This window comes from Alosa pseudoharengus, unplaced genomic scaffold, assembly GCF_046254945.1.
Source record: "Alosa pseudoharengus isolate Yale_2024_CS ecotype anadromous, Long Island Sound unplaced genomic scaffold, YU_APseudo_1.1 YU_APseudo_1.1_scf_3, whole genome shotgun sequence".
In the NCBI taxonomy this organism is placed as follows: Eukaryota; Metazoa; Chordata; class Actinopteri; order Clupeiformes; family Clupeidae; genus Alosa; species Alosa pseudoharengus.
In genome coordinates, this window is record NW_027468718.1 from 19,890,400 (window position 1) to 19,904,892 (window position 14,493).

Sequence of the window (14,493 nt, forward strand, 5' to 3'; positions counted from 1 at the left end):
AAAAAAAAATGGACAGAAATGTGATTAATTCGGCCCATGTGCCGATCTCTTGTAGGTCCAGAGCTCTTGGTAGATGTTCCAAGTAGCCTTCTCTGATGAGGATGTCTGGTCCTGGCACTGACAAGGAAACGAGTGAAACAATGAGAGTTTTGGAGGAGGAGAGTGACCCGGCGCCAGAGGTCCAAGGCCAGACCTCCGGGTCTGACAGCAAAGACCGGCCCGAGCCAGTCAAGGAGGAAAGCAGCCAGGACAACCAGAAGGAGATGCAGGTAAACCCCCCCTCACCTCCCTTGCCTCCCTTCACATCAGCCTAAAGAGTAGAAGCAGAGACTTTCTAACGAGGAGACGCAGCACTCAAAGAATCCTCAATAGAAATGCATGTGGTTAGTCAAGGATTAAAGTTCTCCGTCATAGGACGGATTTCCGTCAATTTGATTTTAGAAATGTCATATTTGAGATCGATGCAGATCCGATGAGAAAAAAAATAGGAGGGGGGGGGGGACTGTCACCTTTGCTTTTCCTTTTTTAAGGCAACTACAAATATTAGGTAAATGTTTAAAGACCTAATAGTGTTCTTGAGAACTTTCTGTGTCTCAATCCGTGACCGCTCAAGAAGATACGTCCTATACGGCCTACGTCAGCCATGAGTTTCGCTTTGTATGTTGTAGCTACACACTTGTCTCGGGCGTTTGCTTAAAAAAAAGAACACGTATGGAGGACTATAACGGTCTAAAAGTTGGATTATAGTGACACAATCGAGACAGCTGATGAGGTTGGCCAATCCGTTTAACTTTTTTGGATATGATATTGTGAGCTCTATGTGCGAATTCGGAGGCTTTGTTCTTTCCGTGCATCAATGTAGACACTTACTATCGCGAACTCTTGTCAGGGGAGGTCATTCATTTTGGGTGTCACCTATGACTTGAACAGATAGCCTGCTATGCCACCCGATGTAGGCTACTATTATTGTTACAGTTTTGAATCAATGCAACTAACATTATGTGTAAAGCGACGCAATATAAACCGTAGCCTATGCAATTTATTATCCCGTCTGTTATGACATACAACAATGTTTTTCACAATTTGCGACGGAAGGTTTTGACTGAGCGTGTCGAGTAAGGGGGTCAGTCGTGTTTGTGACGCACAGACAGCCTTGTAGCCTATTTTGCTTAGGCCTCACTTTTAACGACAATAGGTTGGTGTATGTTGACAAAAAATAACCATACAATTAAAATAGTCAACTTAAAACTTTGCTATAAAATATTATTAATTTATAGCACAAAACCATAACCAGTGGGCCTACCAGAACCTCGCATATTAGCGTCATGATTTGTGTGCGTCTATTTGGCAAGGCCACTAGCTGTCATGGATGCGTTGTTGCTAAAGGAAGGCAGGTGTCAAAAGTTAAAAAATAAATGCAGATGGGCAGCTGATGAAAACGGGGGAGAACTAACAAGCCATGGTGTAAAGAAATTAAAGTGCCAGGAGTTTGCTTTTGCGCGGTTCGCTGCAAGAAAATTGTTTATGGATGCAATAGGAAAACGTTTTAGCACGCCACCAATCAGAAGACCGCCATAAGGTTAACGTTCGTGCACTTCAGGACATCTTCCCTACCTGGTGCAACTAGCCACCACGACAGAGGTAGGCTACGTTTATCTATGGCTGACCGTTTTTACGTTTAGAAAGTAGGCTATGCATGTTCTTTCATAGCGCAACACGACCTGTCCTTAACCATATCGCAACCTCTTGTCAACCTTATACAATCTGTTGCTGAAGACAAAAGCGCCGTCTCCAGATTGTCGTTACAAATGCGCAGACCTCCTGCATGAGCACACACAGTATTGCTGCTCATTGGAAAACTGAGTTGTCTGTAAAACTCAAAATTACCATGTTTTCATTAAATGCGGATGAGGCAACAAATGGAAATATGAACAATATCTAGAATGTTCTGATTTGTTACTTTGATGAGGAAATGGGAAGTCTTGCAAACTTGATTTTATAGATTTTACTTGGTGTTGAATTGCATATTAACAAGAAAAAAATCTCCCCTTTAAACACTTTTGGCCTGAAGTAATTAAATAAGAGTGTGTTAAAGCCTTTCTACAATATTGCTGCAGTAGAAAAGAACAGCAATGGCTAATCAGCAATGGTCAGGGATGGTACTAAAATATATTTTTGTTCATCAGGAAAACTCAATCTCAATCAATTACACTCTCAATTCGCCTTATTCACATGGCGGCCATTGGCGGCTAAAACGAGGCTACAGGGTACACAAACCATAGGATTGTTATGTTCTATGCATTCACCTGTAGGTGGCATTAATTATATAGTAAGTGTACCCTGTAGCCTCGTTTTGGTTTAAACAATGGCCGCTGTGTGAATAAGGCGAATACTCCCTTTACTTTGCTGTTTGCATCTTTTTGTACATTAAAAACCAATAGGTCGCGACCGCAAAAGGGGTGCTATCTCTATAGGTAGATATGAACAACGTATGACTTATGGCCTGAAAAAAGTTCAGTCAAACGATTTTTTTTCACTTTAATCCCTGGGTTAGTTTATAAGGCCAGTATGGCAGTAGTCTACACATATTCCGCACCTTCCTGTATGCCTCCCCATTCACTTGAATAGTAAAATAGCTGCCTGATAATGGCCCAAAGTGTGTTGCTAAGATGGCCGCCGAGTGGGGGGGTGGGGGGTGCCTGTAGATGCCAGCCAAAGGCATTATGGCTGATTATGCAGGCAAATGCGATGAATGCGTGTTTCACAAGGATTAAAGTTCTCCGTCATAGGACGGATTTCCGTCAATTTGATTTTAGAAATGTCATATTTGAGATCGATGCAGATCCGATGAGAAAAAAAATAGGAGGGGGGGGGACTGTCACCTTTGCTTTTCCTTTTTTAAGGCAACTACAAATATAAGGTAAATGTTTAAAGACCTAATGTTCTTGAGAACTTTCTGTGTCTCAATCCGTGACCGCTCAAGAAGATACGTCCTACGTCAGCCATGAGTTTCGCTTTGTATGTTGTAGCTACACACTTGTCTCGGGCGTTTGCTTAAAAAAAAGAACACGTATGGAGGACTATAACGGTCTAAAAGTTGGATTATAGTGACACAATCGAGACAGCTGATGAGGTTGGCCAATCCGTCTAACTTTTTTGGATATGATATTGTGAGCTCTATGTGCGAATTCGGAGGCTGTGTTCTTTCCGTGCATCAATGTAGACACTTACTATCGCGAACTCTTGTCAGGGGAGGTCATTCATTTTGGGTGTCACCTATGACTTGAACAGATAGCCTGCTATGCCACCCGATGTAGGCTACTATTATTGTTACAGTTTTTAATCAATGCAACTAACATTATGTGTAAAGCGACGCAATATAAACCGTAGCCTATGCAATTTATTATCCCGTCTGTTATGACATACAACAATGTTTTTCACAATTTGCGACGGAAGGTTTTGACTGAGCGTGTCGAGTAAGGGGGTCAGTCGTGTTTGTGACGCACAGACAGCCTTGTAGCCTATTTTGCTTAGGCCTCACTTTTAACGACAATAGGTTGTGAGTGTTTGTTGACAAAAAATAACCATACAATTAAAATAGTCAACTTAAAACTTTGCTATAAAATATTATTAATTTATAGCACAAAACCATAACCAGTGGGCCTACCAGAACCTCGCATATTAGCGTCATGATTTGTGTGCGTCTATTTGGCAAGGCCACTAGCTGTCATGGATGCGTTGTTGCTAAAGGAAGGCAGGTGTCAAAAGTTAAAAAATAAATGCAGATGGGCAGCTGTTGGAAACGGGGGAGAACTAACAAGCCATGGTGTAAAGAAATTGTGCCAGGAGTTTGCTTTTGCGCGGTTCGCTGCAAGAAAATTGTTTATGGATGCAATAGGAAAACGTTTTAGCACGCCACCAATCAGAAGACCGCCATAAGGTTAACGTTCGTGCACTTCAGGACATCTTCCCTACCTGGTGCAACTAGCCACCACGACAGAGGTAGGCTACGTTTATCTATGGCTGACCGTTTTTACGTTTAGAAAGTAGGCTACGCATGTTCTTTCATAGCGCAACACGACCTGTCCTTAACCATATCGCAACCTCTTGTCAACCTTATACAATCTGTTGCTGAAGACAAAAGCGCCGTCTCCAGATTGTCGTTACAAATGCGCAGACCTCCTGCATGAGCACACACAGTATTGCTGCTCATTGGAAAACTGAGTTGTCTGTAAAACTCAAAATTACCATGTTACCATTATATGCGGATGGGGCAACAAATGGAAATATGAACAATATCTAGAATGTTCTGATTTGTTACTTTGATGAGGAAACTTGATTTTATAGATTTTACTTGGTGTTGAATTGCATATTAACAAGAAAAAAATCTCCCCTTTAAACACTTTTGGCCTGAAGTAATTAAATAAGAGTGTGTTAAAGCCTTTCTACAATATTGCTGCAGTAGAAAAGAACAGCAATGGCTAATCAGCAATGGTCAGGGATGGTACTAAAATATATTTTTGTTCATCAGGAAAACTCAATCTCAATCAAGAACACTCTCAATTCGCCTTATTCACATGGTGGCCATTGGCGGCTAAAACGAGGCTAGGGTACACAAACCATAGGATTGTTATGTTCTATGCATTCACCTGTAGGTGGCATTAATTATATAGTAAGTGTACCCTGTAGCCTCGTTTTGGTTTAAACAATGGCCGCTGTGTGAATAAGGCGAATACTCCCTTTACTTTGCTGTTTGCATCTTTTTGTACATTAAAAACCAATAGGTCGCGACCGCAAAAGGGGTGCTATCTCTATAGGTAGATATGAACAACGTATGACTTATGGCCTGAAAAAAGTTCAGTCAAACGATTTTTTTTCACTTTAATCCCTGGTTTCAGTTACATTAGACATGATAAATGCATTGGCACAAGCCCTAGTAGGGAGATCTTTTGAACAAGTTCACATTGGAATTGAAAACCGTTGAGATGAGTTGGAAGTTTGAAGAATAACATTGCATTGACTCGATGCAGGGGAGTTTTCTGTCTTATTATAACAGACAGAACCACTGATTTTTGTACCACAGATGTTCAGGTAGGGGTCAGCTCGGGCATCAGAGAAACTGCGATGCCAATTCGGAAACCAGAGCACAGAGCCCCAGGGAGTCTCGCGTCTAGCACAACTAATCAATCGCCGGGTAGTTGTGTTGTGCGGTGGGAAGCCAGGGCTGGATGTACCCCCGTCCCGCCTCACCTGCGCTGCGGTGAAGGTCAGAGCTGTGAAGGCTTGCCCGGTGTGTCTTTATTTCATGTTGCTTGACAGCGAGGGGCTCTCAACGGCGGCACCCTCTAGATGCGGCGACATTTTCCATCGCCTGCTCCGGGTTCCTTCTTATTTTTTCATTCCCCCCCCCCCCCCCCCCCCTTTCTTTTTTTCTTTTTTTTTTTTTCTGAAGCATTGCTCCCACAGTCTTCCTTTTATGTCATTCCACAAATCACTTCTCCCACATTGCCTTTGGAGAAGCAAAAAAAAACCCTGAAAATTCCCAACATACTTTGCTTGCTGAGAAGCGTAGAGAGCTGAGGTAACAGCCGGGCGCCTCACAATCTGAGCGGATCCACAAGACTTCCTGTCTGTGTGGCCCGCTGGGTGGGGGTGGTTGGGGGGTGGGGGGGTAGCGGAGAGAGGGGGGAGGGGGGTGCGGTTGGGGAGTGGAGGCGCAGCAAGCGGCCGTGGCTGCCATCTGTCTCCTTTGCTTTGCAAATCGTTGCGGCTGACTGAACACTCGGCACACTGCTACCTGCACTCCTCCACCTCATGCATGCGGTCTCACCTGACAAGCTTGTGTGGAATGTCGATTAATCTAGAAGATGCAGATTTTGTGTCTGTGTCTGTCTGCGTGCCTAGTTATTTGTGAAATAACATCCATGGTTTTCGAAGGTTAAGCATCCATCTTGGTTAACTACATTATCTGAACCCTTAAACTCTACACTGAAATCAAAACACTGGCACATACATGTGTGGATATGATATTATTTAGTGCATGATCATATGTTGTACATTTGTGTTTTAGATGTATTTATGTTTAATGTGGATAGGTGGATGTATTCCAGACATCTATAACTTAAAGGGACACCAGGCAACGTTTTTGTGTTAATTAATCATCTTCGTAAGTCGGTATATGGTTAAATGACCATGACCATGACCCTACTGCCTGTAGGAAGAATATCCCACTTGCAAGTTCGGTGTATCCTACCCGCCGACCGAAGCAGGATCTGTTTACAGCACAGAGGCAGGCTAACGAAACGCTAGAGATTGTTGCAAACGTGTGTATAATGGCAGAGCCGGCGAAGAAGCAGCAAAAACCCTTGACGGAAAACGCAAAGAAAAGGAAAAGAGCTTCAGACCGAGCGAGGGGGAGTTTCGTAGAAAAAATAGAAAAATCAGGCTTGCTTGGTGTCCCTTTAAGTCCGAGGTGTAAGCCTATGTTATTCAGAAAAGCACAAATAATGAGATGGAAATGGATATTTCTTCTACCTAGATTTGATCATTATTGTGTGTATGTGGGCGGGGGGTGGGGTGGGGGGGGGGGTTAGCTCCATGACTGACATGTCTGTGTGTCAACTAGTATGTTTCTTCAAATCGATTCATATAATTGTAGATGGCCACAAGATAAAAAAGAAATGTTTGTTCTGTTTCCAACATAGCATTTCGATTTCCCTAAGTAGTCATTTAATTTATCACACGTTATTGAAAAGTGATTGCTGTTCTGTAGTCTCGTCCAACAAGACAGCACACAACATGCTGTGAGTTGACCGTTCCCAGCTGTCTCTCATGGAAACTAGCACATCACGGCATCAGAAACAGGAGCCTGCAAACATACATACAAATTAAGCGTACAGTTTGTAGTGTCTGTCAGTATGTGTTAATTTCCTCCATTTAAAAAAACTTGAATTTTAGGGTTCTGGTATAAATCACACCCACTTCCAGTCATACAGGCACACAGATGGAACCGATAGCCTGATTTTGTTTGCAGAATAGATTGAATGAATTCTCTGATGAGAATGATTTCTCTGTACATCACTATCTTTGAAATTAAGGATTTTCTTCACACCATTAGCATCTATTGAAGTACTATTTGACCATGAATAAACAGCCAAACTGATTAGGTCCTTAGTTTTTTTGTTGTTGGAAGCTTACAAATACCTTTGATTATGAAATGCAATGCATGTGATCCCATAAAAGAGGTGTACTGAGAATGATGAATGTGCATGCAGGGTTTTCGGGTATTGGGCTGAGAGAAATGACTGTGGGAAAATTATATGGTGGCTCCAGTGCTCGTTTACTGTTGATTGTTGTCAACAGCATGAGGCAGTGTGTCTCACTCCAAACCCATAATACTTCTGCCACCATGCAAAATGGTGTACATTTAACAGGTGTTACATTAGTTCTCCAAAAAGATACATCACAAATGATTGTGATGCAGTCCCTAACCAATTTACCTTGCTTTGAATAACAGCTCACTGCAGCAAAGCTGTTTGGCAGTAAATTGTTTTTGGTGCATAGTATTGTGTCACATCTTCACATATTAATTCATAACAGTGAACATCTGTTTTCACACAAGCGCAAATGCATGCCGTGTGGTGTGTTCCTCAAAAGAACCTTCTGTTTGAGTTCTTTTCTTGAGAAAGGCAGTCGGCTCATTTTGAAAATGCTGTTTCTCACGTGTTCCACTATGTCTCATTGCCCACCTTACAGCAGCAAGGCTCTGGACATACAGGGATCAGGTCCAAGGTACAGTGGCAAGAGGCATGTCGGAAATGTGTTCTGTTGATTTCCTGTTTTGCAAATGTGTTCTACTACACATTTCGCATGTATCTTTTTTGGTAATTTTTTATGCATTTGTTTGTTTGTTTTAATAACAATGTTGTTATTAAACAAAACATTGTTTTAATGTCTTTTTTTGTTTTCTGGTAGCATTTGTCTGGTTTGTTTTTGTGATGGCCTGCCTACTGTTGACCTTAATTCTTGGTTTGCCTTGTTAATTTTATTTTTATTTGACAAACTGTCATAATGCATGGCATGTATGAGAGTTTGCACGATTTGTCCTTCCCCCAAACCTCACACCTTTTCTTTTTTATTATTCATATCATGAGGAAGTTCTGCATGTCCTTTTGTTCTCATTCAACCTGATTGACCCTCTAACCTTGCCTCTTCCTCAGTCTAATGCAAAGTTAAAGTTAGTTCGGAGCCTGGCCATTTGCGAAGAGCCCTCTCCTCCATCTGTTTCCACAGAAATGCCTGGAGAACATCAGGTAAAGCTCCACTGCAGCAAGTCTGAAGTACCACCCAGCCAATCATCACTCAGATCTATGAGCTTGCCATTTTACTCCTGAGATGCTTATTCCCTTCCCCATCTTTTTTCTTTGTGCTTAGTTTCAGTTTAATATTTATATAACTAAAAGGAAATATACATTTTCAAAAACTTTACTTTGATAAAAATGACTTCGGTTTAGGAAGCAGAATAATGCGAGGTGTCCCACAGAGTGTTCTGCCTGCCAATTCTGTTTCAATGGCGTTCTCTGAGGTATTAGCAAGTGACATTCTAGCAGGCTTCTTTCCCACACAGTAGGAGTCACAAGCCGCGCTCGCCAGCGTAAACGGTGTGCACTTCCCTTCATTTGGGAAACCGTAGGGGGGCCAGTGCCATTCCCTCTGTGTCATATTGTGTGCCTGTTGCCATGCGGGGGTCTTACTTTTGTCATGCTTTGAGTGCTGTTTTCTAATTTATAATTTTTTTTTTTTTGAAGGCTATATAGTAGCTTAGGGCACGGAGGGGGGTTGAGGTCCAGAGTGCTCAAGGCTGAAAAGAAAAAACGTTTTCCCCTAAGGCTTCTCCTCAGGCTGCCCTGTCAAGGCCATGCTGGCATTGACCGCCTTTTGTCAATTCTGGGTATTTAGTAAATCAAAGGGTTCGTCCACCTTTGCCTGTATTCACTCAAAGTGCTAGAGCAGGTTGTAGGGTAGATTCAGAACAGAAAAATAAATGATGTTTGATCCATTATACAGGGAGAAGTCTCTAATGCTCTCCCAAGGACGAGAGACCCCATAAGTGCCAGTGGAGTTGATTTCCCAGCATGCTCTCCCTCCAGCTCAGTGACAATACATCAGCTGGGGAATTTGAAATCTCCTTACTGACTAGCACAAATCTACATAATTGCTAACACAAAACCACATAAACTCACATTTGGAGTCTTGGTGATGACGAATAACACCTGTTTATGATAAAGTATCATAAACAATTTTATCATCTTGTTAATCCAAATCATTCCTTGGTATTTTGCTTAATCCAAATCCAGTCCTTGGTATTTTGTATTTTAAACATGTGTAATGACCTCAACTGGAAGAAGGTGGTCTTTTTTAACATGAGGTGCAACACTTCAATTGTATTTCTGTTCTAGCTTACTAGACATCTTTTTTTTAACATGTTGTAAACCTTGTATAATCATTTATAAATGTTGTATTAATTCATGGTTCTAGTTTGCATATTATAAACCATAATGTAGTTCAAATATTAAAGGAGGGCAACAATGAGCGGCCCAAAATATAGAACAGTGTCCGAAAATAAACTTAACTGGAACAGGTCCGTTTGGACTCTGAATGTCCTTAGTCATTAAAGGGGTTTGGCTGGACACTCTTGATAGCGTATCGTGGAGCACAATCAGCAGCGTGTGTTTTGTCCTATTTCTACAGGGTGAGATTGAGGTCCAGCTTTCACAGTCATTTGACAAAGAGGAGACGGCTCCACCCAAGAGCGAGGATGGCAATCACAGATGCCCTGACAAGCTGGAGAAGGCTGAGAAAACGCCACGGAAGATGCTGTCTCGAGGTGTGTGTTGGCGTAGGGATGTGTTAGTGTTAGTGTGTGTGTGTCTTTGCTCGGTTTGTGTTGTATGTCAAAAAGAATCCAGACAGGACGACAAGGAAGGAATTCATGCTTGAACAATCAGCTCAGTGCTTTTGTTTGTTTCCCTTCAGATTCTAGTCAAGAATACACAGACTCAACTGGTATCGATCTCCACGAATTCTTGGTGAACACACTGAAAAACAATCCCAGGTTTGTAATCGATCTAAATAAGTTTTCCACTGTTTTATTGCTGACGTTAATATGATCTTTAATGTCATCATAAAAGAAAATTGGTTGTAGATTAAAGTTGGCTGCTAGATATTAATCTCTTTATGTTATTTGATATTTTCCTCTCAGTTTTGTCCCCCAGAAACCCATTATCTGTACATTTCCTTCACAGGGACCGAATGATGTTGCTGAAGTTGGAGCAAGACATTCTGGACTTCATCAGTAATAATGAGTATGTAGACACTATATTACCTCGTCTATACAAACATTTACATCATACTTGTACTTTAAAAAAGCAGTGTCATGAGTGGAATAATAATGAATTGCTTGTAATACCAGCACACCACATGAATGAAACACTCTATTTCATATATGTACTTACCTTCAATCTCCTTCCAACTCCTGGTTGCCAAGAGTTGACTGTGGGTGGTCATGTGTCACAAAGTGTAGCTCTGGCCATTCTAGTGACATTTTGGGATATATTGAGCAAGTTTAAATGAACATGGTAGGGCTGCGATGCTGGGTTAGATTAATTCTAATCCTGACTTACACACATGCATTATTTATTTGCCTCGGGTCTGCCATTTGTCACCAGAAGCCAGAGAAGAAAATTTCCTCCGATGACCTCATATCATCGAATGCTGCTGCACCGGGTTGCTGCATACTTTGGCTTAGACCACAACGTTGACCAGACCGGGAAATCTGTCATCATCAACAAAACTAGCAATACAAGAATGTAAGTCTTTCTTAGGCTCTCATCTATTTCTACTTAAAGGATAATTCCGGTATTTAGCACTTTGGTTTGTTTTGGATGAACTAGAGTGGTGGACACAGAAATGTTGACGATGGGTCCTGTCTCGACTTTTTGACTCGTTTAGAATCACCTTTGACTGCCTCAGAGTGGCTGGCTACGTGTTTGTGCATGCCTGTAGCCAGCCACTCTGAAGCAGTCAAAGGCGATTCTAAACGAGTCAAAAAGTCGAGACAGGACCCATCGTCAACATTTCTGTGTCCACCACTCTAGTTTATCCAAAACAAACCAGAAAAAAAGGAATTCAAAGTGCTAAATCCCGGAATTATCCTTTAAGGTTGAAAGATGATTTACAACTCATTTTCCTCTGAATTTTAAAAACATCTGTTTCATTATACCTTTGATGGAAAGTCAATGACGTCTTTTATCAAACTTTTGTCTTAACAGACCAGATCAAAAATTTTCAGAGCATATCAAAGATGACAAAACAGATGACTTCCAGAAACGCTACATTCTGAAAAGGGACAATGCCAGCATAGACAAAGATGACAACTTGGTAATGAGCAACACTGGTCTCTCAACTCAATTAGTCCATATTGCCACTCTCATCATTCCTAACCTAGCGGTCCCTTAGTAGCTGTTGATTGTCAATGGCATTATGCTTCTTTAAAGGCTGTAGACCTGACAGTGATTGTCTTTCAGCTGCGAATGCGCCTGAAGGAGGACAGGAGGAGTAAGTCTATAGAGGAGCGAGAGGAGGAGTATCAGCGAGCCAGGGACAGGATATTTGCCCAAGATGTAAGAGCTTGTCTGATGGATAATAATGTGTGTCCTGGATAATAATGGTGTGTCCTGTCTGATGGATAATAATGGTGACAGTCTTGATTACCATCAGTGTTTTTCATGCTTGGCTTGCCATTTATACTCTGCACATGCCTTACAGGGTCCTGACAGCTTCCCTCCTGACAAAAGGTGAATAGTTTTCTGCATGGCTTTGGATATATCAAAAACAAGAACTGTAAAATCTTTGTCCAGTATCTGAACACTTTTAGTCATTCTGATCTCTCTCTCTCTCTCTCTCTCTCTCTGAACTGATCTCAGGATACAGGAGGACGACGGCTATAACAACACACAGCAAAGACGACAGATTTTTAGGTGAAGACAATCTGTTTTTCTACATCACATCACATTAGATTTGCTATCATTTAATTTGTAGTTGAATCATATTAAAGATAGCCTTTTTTAACACACAAGTAGAGAATACATTCGTAACCAATGTTGCCGAAAACATGCTGTCCCCTCCAGGTTAAAAGACAGCCGGTCGGGAAACAGCCGGCAGAGCAGCTCGGAGAACGAGCCCAGGTACTCGGAGCCGCGGCCGTGGAGCAGCACCGACTCGGACAGCTCCAACCGCAACCTCCGTCCGGCCATGACCAAGGCTAGCAGCTTCAGCGGCATCCCCGTGCTCATGCGCGGCGACAGCTGCAACAGTAGCAAGAGCACTGGACGCCTCTCCAAGACAGGTGAGAGTCTGCCCTCTGCCCACCACCCACCCTACTCACACACGCTTCTCCACTTGGTTACACCAACGTCACCAGGTTCCAACCAGTCTGTAGTCACACATCTACACACAACGTTTCCCACAGAATTGAATTCTATTTGTGGTGGTAGGTTTGCAGAATTAACTCGAATGCAACAGTTTTTAACAAATTAGTGCAGCGCGGTTATGATTCTAACCAGATTTAAGGACAATTTAGTACAACCAGGAAAAGCATTGTGTGGTGGTCAATGTTGATATTGTGGTGGGTCGCCACAAATAAGTAAATGTATGGGAAACACTGACACAACACACACACATGAATAGGTAGATCTTTTTTTCTTTTTTTATTCAAGGGCAATTCAATATATTATCGGCGTCTTCTTGGTTCAGTGATTTATATTCACTGTATTCTCATTTATAGTGTTGAGTTGCTGGTCTAAAGCGCTCATTACGGGGAAGCACAAGACGTTTTATTTAGTACTGAATCTGTTCATTGGAGCTTTGCGTGCTTATACTGTCTTCCTATTTCACAATCCGTATCACCACATCTGTGTTTCTCTCTGTAATTTTTCTGGAATGGATTCACTGAATGTCCAAACTTATCTTGTGCCAAAACAAAAATGAATGGTTTTACCTTTCATTGAAGCAGCAATTGCTACAGAATAGATTCATATTCTAAATATTAAAATAGTTTAGTGTTTTGTCGCTACCTACAGTATGAAGTAGATTTAACTGGCCAAATTTCTCTGGCTTTCCCCCATGGGCGATATAATAATAATTAATTAAACAACGTTGGACAGTTCAGGGTACTAGGCAATAATATATGCCAGAGAAACACTTAAGCAAGTGTCAGCACTATATTATACATTACTGAGAGCAATTCTTAAATGTCCTCTGGGTGCAATGACAATCAACGTATATATCCACTTATGAGCAAAGAAGCTAAATTAATCAAGATCTTAATCAAGGAGCTAATTAAATTGCCATTCATTGCTGATAAAATCATTATCTTTGTCTCCTTGATCCCTGAGGTAATTAGAGAGGGAAATTGGTGATGTATCTGATTTCTTTAGATTTGACCTTTCAGAGATGTTAAGATATGTACTACCTTAAAAAAATGATCATCGTAAAAACATTTAGATCCTTCATGACATATTGTCTAAATCAGTCAATCCAATTCAGATGGCAACACAAATAATCAGTGCCTTCAGTTTCCGGCTACTGTCTAGGCAGAAAGATACCAAAGCATTTAGGGCCTGTGTCCACCAATCGCGTATTTCGCTGATAGCGCCCTTAACCTCATTTTCAGAGCACTTCAGTCAAGTGTTTATTGTTGCTAGGTTACGGTATTTAGCCGCGGTCAGCGCAAAAAACGCAATTGGTGGACACAGGCCCTTCATCTATGATCTGTTAGCCTCTCTGCCTTGACCCTGTCCCTAAACACAGCATGACCTTTGACCTCCCTCACCCTTCCACCACTAGTGCATGATTATAGTGTTGCATGTCTAACACACACCTGTGGGCTAAGCCTCCTGTCCTTCCTTTCCTCTTCTTCCCTGTTCCTCCTCTTCCTCTCCTCTTCCCTGCCTCTCAGGTTCTGACTCGTCTAGTAGTGTAGGCTCGTCCACGGGCTCGCTCTCTCGCTCCCAGCCGCCCCTCCTCCCCGCCCTGCCTCTAACCCAGCAGCCGGGCCCTGGCGCGCCCCTTTCCTACCCTGCCGTCATCCCTGCTGGTCCCGCACCCTACAAGGGGTGCCGGGGGGGCTCCTCCTCCTCCTCCTCCTACACAGCGCCCTTGGCTAACCATAGCTACTATTTGCTTCCTCTGGAAGCCACCGGGATCTCCCCCGGCGCTATCCTGTTGAACCCGCACACAGGTTGGTATCCCTCAGCCAGGGTCTTACTGGGGCGTGTGTGTGTGTGTGTGTGTGTGTGTGTGTGTGTACAGTGTCAGAATGTCCTGTTAACCAAGAAACTAATCCCATTCACCATAGTTGTTTACAGACATCTTGGTCTCTCTGTTGTGTAGCTCAGTGATGGATTAAAAAGTAACAGTCATGTGAATGACTCT

The 14,493-nt window shown here is 42.3% G+C and overlaps 1 protein-coding gene across 8 annotated transcripts in view; it reads left to right on the forward strand.

Moving 5' to 3' along the window:
- LOC143100375 (R3H domain-containing protein 1-like) overlaps nucleotides 1–14,493 on the forward strand; it is a 50,139-nt gene that overhangs the window by 18,081 nt on the left and 17,565 nt on the right. For 2 of the 8 annotated variants that reach the window (XM_076263486.1, XM_076263493.1), the window contains exons 3-15: nucleotides 56–269; nucleotides 7,756–7,791; nucleotides 8,220–8,312; nucleotides 9,751–9,886; nucleotides 10,036–10,114; nucleotides 10,305–10,364; nucleotides 10,728–10,868; nucleotides 11,331–11,439; nucleotides 11,586–11,681; nucleotides 11,827–11,855; nucleotides 11,985–12,038; nucleotides 12,189–12,406; nucleotides 14,018–14,299. In XM_076263486.1, coding sequence (XP_076119601.1) covers nucleotides 96–269; nucleotides 7,756–7,791; nucleotides 8,220–8,312; nucleotides 9,751–9,886; nucleotides 10,036–10,114; nucleotides 10,305–10,364; nucleotides 10,728–10,868; nucleotides 11,331–11,439; nucleotides 11,586–11,681; nucleotides 11,827–11,855; nucleotides 11,985–12,038; nucleotides 12,189–12,406; nucleotides 14,018–14,299 — 1,507 coding nt within the window. In that variant the 5' untranslated portion in view covers nucleotides 56–95. The remainder of the gene's footprint in view (nucleotides 1–55; nucleotides 270–7,755; nucleotides 7,792–8,219; nucleotides 8,313–9,750; nucleotides 9,887–10,035; nucleotides 10,115–10,304; nucleotides 10,365–10,727; nucleotides 10,869–11,330; nucleotides 11,440–11,585; nucleotides 11,682–11,826; nucleotides 11,856–11,984; nucleotides 12,039–12,188; nucleotides 12,407–14,017; nucleotides 14,300–14,493) is intronic. The other 6 variants (XM_076263488.1, XM_076263487.1, XM_076263490.1 and 3 more) reach the window with 6 other exon arrangements.